The sequence below is a fragment of the Aspergillus affinis genome (assembly GCF_023601865.1).
Source record: "Aspergillus affinis strain CMG 70 chromosome Unknown NODE_25_length_320802_cov_86_012257, whole genome shotgun sequence".
NCBI lineage: Eukaryota > Fungi > Ascomycota > Eurotiomycetes > Eurotiales > Aspergillaceae > Aspergillus > Aspergillus affinis.
In genome coordinates, this window is record NW_026515806.1 from 237,781 (window position 1) to 249,800 (window position 12,020).

Consider the following 12,020-nt stretch of genomic DNA (forward strand, 5'->3'; position numbering starts at 1 on the left):
AGGAATCGAGTTGTAATTAAAGTTTCTTTGAGAAATGTCGATGGTCTCATACTGGTTACTTAATTCTGCGCGTCAGAATGATGGGAGATTGGCGATGATGGGAGATTCGTCACGGGGCAGCCGCCCCCGGGAATGTTTTGGCTTCCTCCCGTTTGTTGCTCGTCCGACCTGCAACTCCCCGCCGGTCGGTTTGCTCATCAACCAGGGTGACAGCATCTCGTGTTCGATCCATTCCATGGTAACAAGGCATTCAAACGCAATGGTCTGTCGTATCATTGAAGCCATTCCCAAAACGACCTCTCAGCATCCAAGCTGAAGAACAAGCCTTTGAGCTACCCAACATCGGCAGCAAGACCATTTCGAATGCCATCCCAACAACTGTATACCGACTTCACCTCGGGATTCACGGGTCCTGACTGGGATATAAGTAGACGAGATCCAGAGTTTGTGTCAATGTGGGCGTTCGGACCGAGCAAGCGAAGGTACATCATCCTAATACAACTACAACGGGCACAGCTAACCTGGGTAACTTCTGCCTAAAAGGCTGTTCTCTGTATCGCAGTTAATCAGAAAATGCTCTTCCCACATACGAGCTTGCTCGGAAATACCCAAGCCGGACAATGTAAGCGAGAGAGGAGACATGTGTGTGACCACTGTGTGAACCTCGATCGAGCACTGCAGACAACCCTTGCATGGAAGTGCAGCTCGCTCCAGACAAACAATGCACCTAACAGCGTTTGAGCAAGAGCTCTGGGCTAGGCCCAGACAAAGAAACCTCGTATCAAAACCAGGATCGGAAGAATCGGATAACTCTAATGGAAGTGGTGCAAATGGAAAGCCTATTTACCAGGTTTTTGGTCCCTTCTGGAACTGTGCCTGTCATGAATTGCTCCTGAGCCAACTAGGATCTTGGATAGGCGACCCATACCAACCTCATTTCTTCCTGCGAGGTAACAGCATATTGCCTATAGAAAAAAACGATGCTCTTATCTAGAAGGCCCCTTCCCACCCCCACGTGGGGAGCCCGAATTATAAGTTCCTGCTAGTGCTTTCATCTTTGGCACCATACCGACGCATGACATATTCCTGAATTCATTCCGCAGACTCATCATGTCAGGCGACTAGGTCTACCTAGGCAGCCATCTCTTTCATCTTGAGAACTCATACCGATCTTATTTTCTTTCCATAAAGTTCCGTTATTGCATTCTCCACACATCGCTATGGCTCCTTCGATTGATGACACCGGTCTTCACGATCATTTCAACGATTGGCCCAATGAAATTGGAGTATGACCTCCGAATCTCCATTGATGCATCCACTAACCCAAGCAGTTTGATGCCAACTATGAGAAACGCACTCCAGTTGAATTAGATGTCACTGGCCATTTCCCGCCCTACACCGCTGGTATTCTCTATCGCATCGGACCAGGAAGATCTTCCGTCGTCACTGAACAAGGAGACATCTTCAGAGTATCCCACTGGTTTGACGGATTCAGTCAAACTCATCGATTCCAAATAGTAGCTGAGGATAGATCATCCAACTTAGTACGGGTGTTTTACAGCTCGCGCTATTCCACAGACCATCTGATTGAGGAGGTTCGACGAACCGGATCAATGGAAAAGATCAGCTTTGGACAAAACCAAGATCCGTGCAGGGCTGTTTTCAAGAAAGCTCAAAGCACTTATGAACCAAATGACCCTTCGATGCAAAATATCGGTGTGACGTTGTCTGTCAACATGCCGGGCTTAGACGGACCATATCCTCCACCGAATGGAGAGCTTCAAGGCCGTTGGACTGGCGCTTCGGACATTAAAACATTGTACGCAAAGACTGATTCCACCAGGCTTAAGAAACTTGATCCTGTCACTCTAGAGCCAATTGGTCTTGCCACACAAAGCAGCCTGCATCCTGATCTGGGTGGGCTCTTCTCTGCGTCCCATGCCCGGTCCGACCCGGCGACGGGGGATATGTTCAACTTCAATCTTACATTTGGCCGAGAATCGATTTATCGCATTTTCCGAGTCTCTGCCTCCACGGGAAAGACTACAATTCTTGCAACTTTCCCTGGAGTTCCTGCCTACATTCACTCTCTCCTGATAACCAAAAACTACGTTCTATTTTGCGTATGGAACTCGCACGTCTCCCCGGCGAAACTCCAAAAAAGCTTTACGGAAGCAATTCAGCCATACGATACATCGAAGCCGGCAACATGGTACGTGGTGGATCGCCGAGGAGATAAAGGCCTTGTCGCAACTTACGAGAGTTGTGCTTTCTTCTGCTTTCACACTGTCAATGCCTGGGAGGAACCGTCTTCGGCCGATCCTACCAGGCTCGATATTGTAGCGGATCTTATCGCGTACGATAACCTGAATTTCATACATCAGGGTCTCTACGAACAGCTCATATCATCATCTCCCAAGGCAAAAGAACGCATCCTTTCGATGCAAGATAATCGTGGAACAATAACCCGATTTCGTCTGCCAGCGATCCTGTCAACCCCCTGTACGGAGATACAATCGGCAACCGTTGTATGGAACGCATGCAAGGAACTATCTCCCGATCTACCGACCATAAATCCTGGCTATGTCACTCGAAAGTACCGCTACTCATATACGATTTCCAATCGTGGCAAATCAAGCTTTTTCGACGGAATCGTGAAGTTCGACGCCGAAACGAAAGAAACTCGCCTGTGGAGCTTTCATGCGCACTCTCCGGGGGAACCCATCTTTGTCGCTGACCCGAGTGGTTCAAATGAAGACGACGGCGTGGTTTTGAGTGTAGTGCTCAATGGGAGAACCGGCAGGAGCTACCTTCTGTGTCTGGATGCTCATGACCTGACAGAGAAGGGTAGAGCTGATGTTAATGGACCGGTGGCATTCGGGTTCCATGGCCAGCACATTCCAACCCATGGAATGCCAACGGGCGATTACTGATTTGGCCAATCACTCGGCCAATTAATCATTCGAAGCTTTATTAACGGGCGAGAGTCTATCCATTGAACAATCCGCTACGCAGGCACTTCGCCGAATGAAGCAGGACCTTGTGCCGAAACGCCCGCATCAGGAGCGGATCTCTTGCAGGTGCAAACGGCTTTTCTTTTTCTTGTTTCTTGCTTGCCTTTATTGTAGTGAATCAATTACTCAGCTCTTGAATTTTCAACGTCTATCTCTTCTTTTCATCTATAAAAATGCCTTTTATATCCCCTACGTAACCTCTATCCCCCTTATTCAATTGATCCTTATATCTCTCGTTTGTAAAAATAAAACCCAAGAACTCAAGCGGTATGGCTGACAGAGAAGTAGCCCATGTGGGTCATAAGGGCTAGGGTGTAGTGTTTAAGATGCATTTGATTGAGGATTTTGTTCTAGGGTTGACTTTTTCTTGGTTATCTCGAGTCTATAGAGATCAAGCCTGTGAATGGAATCAAGAAAGTAAAAAAAGGTTTACTATCCGCGGAAGCAACTGCCTTGTGGAAGCTTGTTTGTTTAGTTGAGGTTGATTAATCATTAGACATTTTATACACAAATGTTTTGAAGAATACTTCAGGTATTATACTAGATGCGTGATGTTGCTTTCTGCAAGTCTTCACGATCTCCAGCGCATACCGCGGATACTTCGGCGAGTTTCCGCGCTCGAGTCGTCGCTGTCGTCGCTGTCGTCGCTTGCATTCAAATTCCATTTGCAATCGGTAGGCTTGACATCATCGCCATCCTCGACAGGGAAACCTCTGTACAGGCAGAATCCATGTTCCTTGTGGAAGTTGACGATGACTTTCTGACCGTCCTCGCTGAGAACCCACTGGACAAAGTCGGAAGGAAGGTCCTTGTCCTCGGCCTTCTTGCTGATGAGGATGTCGGCAGGGTTGAGAAGTTCGGGAATATCTTCACCACTCTTGTAGATGTGGATGCTGTCGGTGATGTTCTCCTCGTTCTGAAGGGTCATGTACGTGCCTCGGTCGGTGACCGTGTATTCGCCTAGGTTGATGGCGGCTTTCAGGACCTGGATGGGATAGTCCATGTACTGGTGGTACCACTTGGAGTACGTTGTGGCCCAAGGCACCTGGCTGTGTTAGTTGGGTGTCCTTTCATTTCGGTATATTCAAAAGCCTACATGTCCAATGTTGATCCAGAACTCAGAGTCCTTGATGTTGGTAGCCGACTTATCGAACCGACTGAGGAAGCGAGCCTTCCCAGCTTCAGCCGAGTTGTAAATCTTAGAGAACGTCTCGGTGATATCGTCGTCGTCAATGATGCCGGTGGTGATCTCCTTAGGACCGGTCAGGTAGAAGTGATCGCGGAAGGTGTAGCAGGGCTTCTCGATGTGGTCGTCGCAGTTCTCGAAGCAAGCCTCGGTGCTGTTCTCGTCCTTGTACTTGCAGTCCTCGGCGATGCCACCCGAGATAGCAATCTCCTCGGCAGTCTTATGGTAGGTGATGTCGATATCAACTGAGCCGTCCTTGAGGTTGTTGATAGTTTCGGTAGTGTCTCCCTTGACCCATTCGACTTGGAAGGGGTCGTTCTTGCAGTCATCGGTCTTGCTTTGATGAAACTTTCAGCCAGCGCTGGAATTGATGTCGGTATAGGCGGGCCTTCGTTGTTTCGTGTAGATGTACAAACCTTCGACCAAGCCACTCTGACCAGCGCCACCATTGCCAATGCGCAATTTCACGGGGCTATCTCCCTCGCAAGTTCCATTGTACTTCTCAGCTGCAGCATGGCCTGCGTAAAGCGAGGCAAGCAGCACAGAGAGGACAGACTCGGAGACACGCATTATGAAAGTATGCTAGTTTAAATCAGGGAATTGGGCACTGAACACGAACAAGACGGTCTTCCAAGCCGGGGCTCTCATTTATATGGCTGCTCGTGAAAATGGGTCGAGGACCCAGGAAAACAAAGCAAAGACAGGAAAAATATCCGCTGTTAACTCGGAATTGGCTTCCAGGTCCAACTCTCCTCGTATCGGAAATGCCCCTTCCACATGCTCGCAGTCGGCCTTCTCATCGTGGAAGATCTGGCTCATAACTATAGTGGAAGAAGGAAAGGATCTACACGATCGGTCGATTGCTGAAGGAGGCTGAATCCTTCGACACTCTGCAGAGGACCTCACATGCGAAATTATCGATCACGGCTGAAGTGTTTGGATTGGCCAGGATGCAGGAAAGCACTTCGTAGAGCCATTATTTTTGTCCTTCTCAGGTCAGACTCATGATCTATCGCCGGGGAATTTGTCAAGAAGCATGCATGATTAATGCACCACCCAATCTCAGCCGTACCTGAATCCACGAAACCAGTATACTATTTCGGACGAGATCCGCGAGATCTAAAATGGCCTCGTATTGGCCGATTCGAGGACATTTGGAATAGGGTTAAGCGTCGTTGCTGGACGGTCCTGCCAATGAGAGTCACAGATCGCGATTAGCATCAGGGTCTAACGCAAGTGGCGGGGACTATTGATCGCACTAAGAACCTGCCAAGCTGGCTCATTTCTGGGTCATCGTATGGGTCATTTCCTGGGGATCTTCCCTTCTTCAGTTTAGGGGACTCGGCTCGTGACGCGGTCGAATTCCCCGATGCAGCGTTGAGGAGCATAAGCCGTGAGTACAGTTGTGCAGTGAATGTGCTCCCTCGGTCCTGTAGGGCAGAGTCAATTTCCAAGGTCGAGAATGGAAGATGTTGAAGTCGAAAGAAAAACGAACAATGCGATCGAGAGATCTTGGCGGCATGCTGACTCATGACATATCGATCTTAACTAGTTATCGCAAAAGCCTCACAGAACACTCCTTGTTCTGCTCTTATTTGGACTTGGTCATTCTGGTTTACATTGTTCACCGAAGTTCTGTTTAGTTGGAAGATCTTTCGAATCCTTTAGCCATGCCCAGTTCCAACCATGAAACGCAACCGCTATACCCATGAGAATTCGCCACCTATCCCGCCTCCCCAGAAATCAAGGGGGATCCAACTCTCTACACTTCACACGCCTGTGTCTCCTCCTTTGAAACCATCAAAGGGAAACAAGTCTGCCGACAGCCAACCTATACCAACAACATCTTCAACTTCAACGGCGAAAGTCAACTCAAACCCACCCAATCTAGCCGCCATCGAGGCTGGCCAAGTACAGGTCTCCGATCATCTCTCTATCTTCTCCTCACGACTCGGTGAAGCAGTTCGCTCTACAGACGCATCCACTCCGCGAATACCCATCTCAGAATGGGCCGAACTGTACCGACGCAATCAGCATATCGAAGGGAGGCATTTCGTGATTCACCAGCATGACCATCCCATCGCCGGTCCACACTATGATCTTCGGCTGCAATTCTCGGATTCGAGCTCCGTAAGCTGGTCTATTATGTACGGCTTACCTGGCGATCCGAATAGCCGACGGATTAACCGGAATGCGACGGAGACGAGGGTTCATTGTTTGTGGGTATGTAATTGTGATCCACTGGTCTGTTCAAGAGTCACGAAGATGTCAGGCTAACTATTGCGAAAGAACCATCTCGTAGAAACAGCTTCCGCCAAAACAGGGAGCATGATCATCTGGGACACGGGCCATTATGAAATCCTGCCTTATTATGAAGAGCCGTCGGGTCCTGAAACCGACGACTCTCGCTCCAACGTCTCGTCTAATCTCTCGGCTACTGGGGATCAGAGTAGCGATAGTGAGAAGCTTCGTCAGGCATTTCATAATGTAAGAAGCACAATTTTGCTTTTCCCGTCCCCGTAGAAGCACTTGCTGATATCATGAAGCGAAAAATTCGTCTGCGATTGCACGGTACTCGCTTACCTCCTGGATATACGATTATTCTCCGGTTAGCAAAGGCTATGGATATCAGACAATCAACGCATACGCCCAAAAGGATCAAATTATCCGCCAAACCAAGAGATGCCCAGCCGCCGAGTACCTCATCATCAGGTTCGTCGCCGGAAAGAGACGACACTGGCACACTGGCACCTCGCCACTCCAATCAAGACATAAATCCGTCGGCCTCTCCCCCTCTCGAGCCGCACTCGGACTCAGAAGATGATTTGGACCATCAAATACGTCTAAAAAACGCTTACCCTGGCTCCACAAACTCGATTGGCTCGGTCCATCAAAGACGCTGGTTCATCACTCTGGACCGTGTCAATTCCGGTTTTCAGGATGAGCTCAACCCCCATTCTGGTCGAAAGCAGTGGGTACGTAGGCAAGACGCAAAGACGGGTCGATTGTTAGGGTTTGACCCATTCTCCGTGTGCGGGCCTGAGGTGGAGAAAAGTGTTGTTACTGCGCGGTTAGGAAAGGATGTGCTAGAGGACGAGGATGTGAAGGGCTTTGTCGGTAGACGAGGCTGGAGAGCAGTTCTAGAGTAGTAGTACCTCAATTCCATGAACAAACAGAACTATAAGTGGCACCAAATATATACCAATCCGCATATAAAAACCAGTCTAGCAAATATCAAGCATGAGCACAGTAAAATATTCAATCATCCAACAAAAACATGCACAATGATTTCGTTGCTCCAGCCAGGCTCGAGACGCATTATTCTCCAAGCTGCCAAAATATCAACAGATAAAAGGCGACCGTGTTCGCCTCCCTCCAGGTGCACAGTTTTCTGTGGAACCGGGTCTCCCAATATCGTAACCATGAAGTTCTGCGCGATACTCCGATATCCCAAGTTGGTGAAGTATATTCCCAATGTACCTAGTGCTTTCAAACTAACGTCCACTCGGAGACGGCCATTTTGCTCAGCGTATATATCCGAGCTGACAAGAGCAGCCGCGCCGGTCATTTTGCCCAGCAATCCGAGAACCGCAACGTCGGTTTTCAGATCATGTGGAATGTTCTTCTCCGGGTTGGCCTTCAGGGTTAATGTTCGAACGGGATAGGCTGTAAGGATTTCCCAGTCTTTCCGCTCGAGGTCAAGTGCCACAACAGAGTTGGTATCTGTTGGAGACATTGGGTCTGTAATACTGCCACTGGTATGGGAGCGCACTATGTACTGCGTAGTATAATCTTCGTGGATTCCAGGAAAGTCGAGTAGGGAGACTAGACATGACCTTTTGGCAGCGGAGACGTTGAAGAGACCCAAGATACCGCTTCCGGTTCTTGCCCAGCCAGTGTAGGTTCCAACACGCAAGACCTGGTCGTCGTTGTAGCCATTGTATGTGTCGATTGTGCGGCCCACCAGGCTAGGCCGCAAGATTACAGTATACCCATATACAGTAGGGGCGGTTATTTCATTGAGCAGCGCAACATTATGCTTTCCTGGCTCATCGGTAATATATATAGGGCCACCGGAGACACAGCGCGCCGCTGCATGGAAAGAGGCGTATGGATGGCTGGTTTGAAACATGTCCCAGTCAGGAAGGACGTTCAGAAATCGAGTGAACAGAGCATTGTGGGCGTTACAGAATATGTGCCAGGCATGAGACTCTGGGATATCAGGGTAAAAGTCGTCGGAATTACGCAGCGGGATGGTGGGCTTGTTTGTCGGTAGCTGGTTGTGGAAGATAGCCTGGGGGAAAAGGGACATGCATGATATCGCCCTCGTGTTAAAGTATCGCAACGAGGCGATAGACCATGCGTCCAGGTATGCAGCCCCGAACTCTCTCCGGTCCTCCGGATCCTCCAAAAGGTCAAGGAAGAACTGTGCATCTGTTTTCACGGAGTCAACTCCTGTCGATGACAGGAAGCTATAGAAATCGCTATAAAAGCGCTGAATATCGTCTGGATCAATGGCCAATAGGGATCGATCTTCGAACGCATGGGCGATAGGCCCGCTGGCCCTAGGATCTTTGATTTTGACTTGTTTGGTCTTATACTTCGCAGTCAACTGACTGTCCGGGGCAATGCCGCCCCAGTATCCAAAAAGGGCATGCCAGACGGCGATATGATCAATATTGGGGTGGCTCTCGCGGATTGTCTCGATAGTGCGCTTTAATCCTCGGGGAAATGCATCTTGGTTTGCCTCAAATTGCGTCCATCGTCGCTTGAACTGGGGTCCGCCCTCATGATCCAAGGCCTGCCAATTGTCGTCGATGATTAAATTGGAGATTTTGATCTCATGGTCTTTCAGTGTTTTCAAAGCCGCCAAAAGCTTTTCCTCATTCAGGCTCTGGCCTAGGCCGTTCCAAGTGCAGTAAGTCAACCCATCGTACCAGTCTGCCAGCCATTGCGCCTCGGGGTCCTTTTCAACCATGACGAAACTATCGCCGGCCGGTGACTTTGGGCTTAATGGATGCCCAGACGGCTGTGGCTCTTTATACGGTCGGACAGCTTTGCGTGCTTCGTACATCACTGCGCTAATGGCCACGTCAAACTGATCTGCCGCGGCAACCAGGACCTGAAATTCCGAGGACCCGGTAGAATCATTCTGCGACCGAACGATCACTTTCCCGTCTTCTCCGGAGCCAAGAACAGTTACGTTGGAAGTCCCGGAGACGGCCAAGACAACTACATGGATGCCGTCTGTTCGAAGAAAGGAACATAGGATGGCATCCTCGGCCAACTCGAACTTTTTTCGACCATGCCTAGGTCCAAGCCATGGCGTCCATACCCGGACTAATGCAAAGTATCGAGCGATCGAAGAGGGTACTCCAAGAGGTAGTGATTTGGAACTAGATTTGCCGTCTTTTGCGGGATCGATGCCTCCAGAAAGCTTCCATAAGACTGACCCAGGGGCTTCACTCTTTCGTGGCTCGATATTTATTTCGGGGGATAGCTTCTCAAAATACTTGCCCAGCTGCTCCCCGCAAACTACGGATTTCTCGAAGGTCATCCTCGGGGCAAAGACCAGCTCTCCATCGCTCACGCGCTGCTGCTCATTCGCCCAACGCCAGTCCGCATCCGGATCAGATCGGAAGCGAATAGTAAACTGAGCATGACCACCATTGTTCGGAAGAGTAATTTCCTGGGAAAAGACACGGCGATATGACTGGTATTCGGATTTCTCGCCATTCATAAGCGGTGCTATGGGGCCATTTTGTCTTTGCAGAGGAAGAGCACTCCATTCGGGGCCAGTGATGTTGTGCCAGATGTCGACCTCCCAAGACTGCTCAGGAAATGCAGTGCTCGATTCTATCACTGCTATGAATCGAATCTAGAGACCTCGTTACTAAATACATATAAGTTCGGTTATGGTAGCGTCGGCCTACCGTATCATTCTTTCCGGATTTTATTGCTTTCTGTATCCTCTGGGGACACGTTACTTGGCCCAAAGGTGGGTAACAGGTTACTTGAGCGAACATACTCGTTTGTGTCGGGCAAATTATTCGCGCCTGTGAAGCCTTCTGATAGCATGCTGGCCCAAAGATGGGCTGGGTTGAGGTCGTCTCAGCGTTGTTCGGCATCTGGAGATGAAAGTGCCGCCGATGAGTCAAATGTTTGGAAGACCGACTTGATAGTTGCCGGTGTGGTTAGGATGAAAAACGACGGACGATGGATGCGTTGGTTGCAGTGGCGAGGATGCGGTGAGGGGAAGGCCCCTGGGGTCTCTTATTGGTCGGTGCCTGAGGCTACACAGGGACATGATCAACGGTCATTTGAATAGTTTCATTATTAACGGTGGTACAATGCCATCCCGGGCTATCTCATAGTTACATTCCACGTTCCTGCATGTGTCGTAAACCTCATCTACTGTGCCATTTATTCGATCTTGATGGCAACCTTGCCGAAGTGCTTCTGAGCCCACTATATCACCACAAGTCAGTATTTGTATACAACACATGTCCAATGACTGAAGCACTTACCATATACTCATAGGCCTCTCTGGTCTGGTCAAGGGAGAAGACCTTGGTATCGAGTACCGGGTGGATGTTGTTCACCTCGATTGCCTGAACCATGTCGGTCATCAAAGCCTTGCTTCCTACGTAAATACCTCGCACGGTGCAAATGTTGCTGAGTGTAGCAAGAATAGGGGGCTGGCTCTGAGCGTCGGTGCCTCCAACAAAACCAATGATAGAGATGACTCCCTCGAACTTGACACACTTGAAACTCTGGTTAAGAGTGCCAGAACCGCCAACCTCAATAATGTGATCCACACCAACATTTTCGGGGGTCAGCGTGCGAGCAATCTCGCCCCAGTTGGGGTTGCTCTTATAGTTGATGACATGGTCTGCTCCAAGCTCCTTCAGTTTCTTGGCCTTTTCGTCCGACGAGGTGGTCGCGATAATGGAAGCACCGGCCGCTTTAGCGAACTACGGGCATAGATCAGTTTGCCTGTTTCTTGCACTTGCGGCCAGGTACTCTTCTTTCTGACAACTTACCTGCAATGCGAAAATGCTCACACCACCTGTTCCTTGCACCAGCACGGTCTGTCCGGGTTTCAGAGGCTTCAGGCCGTACAGAGCATTCCAACTGGTGAGTCCAGCACATGTGAGAGTGCTTGCTTCCAAGGAGTTGAGGTTCTTGGGGCTTTTGACAACGCCGTTTTCGTTGAAAACTCCGTACTGGCGCAGAGTGCCATCGACGGCTCCTCCCAGGCCGGACTGGGCCCCCGCAAAGTCGATATCGCCAAATTGGTGTGCTTGGTTGAACAGAGTAACCACATTGTCACCCTTGCGGAACTGTGTCACTTTGGACCCAACGCCGACGACCTCGCCGGCACCATCTGAGCCTGGGATTGTGGGGAAGTTGACGGCGAAAGGGTAAAGTCCCTAAAAACGAGGTGGCAATGTCAGTCATTGAGATCTAACTCATAGCTTTTCTGTGACAAATCCAGGAGAACCCATTGATCTGACGAACACAGGTTGAAATGAAGCCAACTAACCTTGGGGATGATCAAATCACGGTAATTCAATGATGCGCCGTGGAACTTCACGAGAACTTCATTTTCGCCGACCTTAGGAACCGGGGCATCGCCATAGGTCAAGCCATCGAAGTCCTTGTCCTTGCTCACCACACTCCACTGCTTCATAGTTCCAGCTGATTCCATGGTTGATACTTTCAAAAAGAATGCAATTTGACCGCAAAGTATCTCAATTGATGCTTGAACTATTTTGGATGAGGGGCATCTCCACAACTAAATAGGGCGGTCTGTTGGC

The 12,020-nt window shown here is 49.6% G+C and overlaps 5 protein-coding genes across 5 annotated transcripts; 2 read left to right on the forward strand and 3 right to left on the reverse strand.

The window, feature by feature from the left end:
* Positions 1 to 1,220: 1,220 nt before the first annotated feature.
* On the forward strand, positions 1,221 to 2,933 carry KD926_005282 (carotenoid oxygenase family protein; the record flags this gene model as incomplete). The annotated part of the gene is made up of 2 exons (XM_053098528.1): positions 1,221 to 1,286; positions 1,332 to 2,933. The coding sequence occupies 2 exons, from the start codon at positions 1,221 to 1,223 to the stop codon at positions 2,931 to 2,933; spliced, it is 1,668 nt and encodes a 555-aa protein (XP_052957657.1).
* Positions 2,934 to 3,585: 652 nt separating this feature from the next.
* KD926_005283 (uncharacterized protein) lies at positions 3,586 to 4,770 on the reverse strand (the record flags this gene model as incomplete). The annotated part of the gene is made up of 3 exons (XM_053098529.1): positions 3,586 to 4,059; positions 4,111 to 4,502; positions 4,617 to 4,770. 3 exons carry the CDS (start codon positions 4,768 to 4,770, stop codon positions 3,586 to 3,588), a joined length of 1,020 nt encoding a protein of 339 aa, XP_052957658.1.
* Positions 4,771 to 5,886: 1,116 nt separating this feature from the next.
* KD926_005284 (uncharacterized protein) lies at positions 5,887 to 7,349 on the forward strand (the record flags this gene model as incomplete). The annotated part of the gene is made up of 3 exons (XM_053098530.1): positions 5,887 to 6,423; positions 6,490 to 6,687; positions 6,747 to 7,349. The coding sequence occupies 3 exons, from the start codon at positions 5,887 to 5,889 to the stop codon at positions 7,347 to 7,349; spliced, it is 1,338 nt and encodes a 445-aa protein (XP_052957659.1).
* Positions 7,350 to 7,462: 113 nt separating this feature from the next.
* KD926_005285 (putative raffinose synthase protein Sip1) lies at positions 7,463 to 10,328 on the reverse strand (the record flags this gene model as incomplete). The annotated part of the gene is made up of 2 exons (XM_053098531.1): positions 7,463 to 10,078; positions 10,134 to 10,328. The coding sequence occupies 2 exons, from the start codon at positions 10,326 to 10,328 to the stop codon at positions 7,463 to 7,465; spliced, it is 2,811 nt and encodes a 936-aa protein (XP_052957660.1).
* A 295-nt stretch (positions 10,329 to 10,623) lies between these two features.
* On the reverse strand, positions 10,624 to 11,911 carry KD926_005286 (zinc-dependent alcohol dehydrogenase family protein; the record flags this gene model as incomplete). The annotated part of the gene is made up of 4 exons (XM_053098532.1): positions 10,624 to 10,668; positions 10,728 to 11,174; positions 11,244 to 11,633; positions 11,747 to 11,911. The coding sequence occupies 4 exons, from the start codon at positions 11,909 to 11,911 to the stop codon at positions 10,624 to 10,626; spliced, it is 1,047 nt and encodes a 348-aa protein (XP_052957661.1).
* Between the last annotated feature and the right edge of the window lie 109 nt (positions 11,912 to 12,020).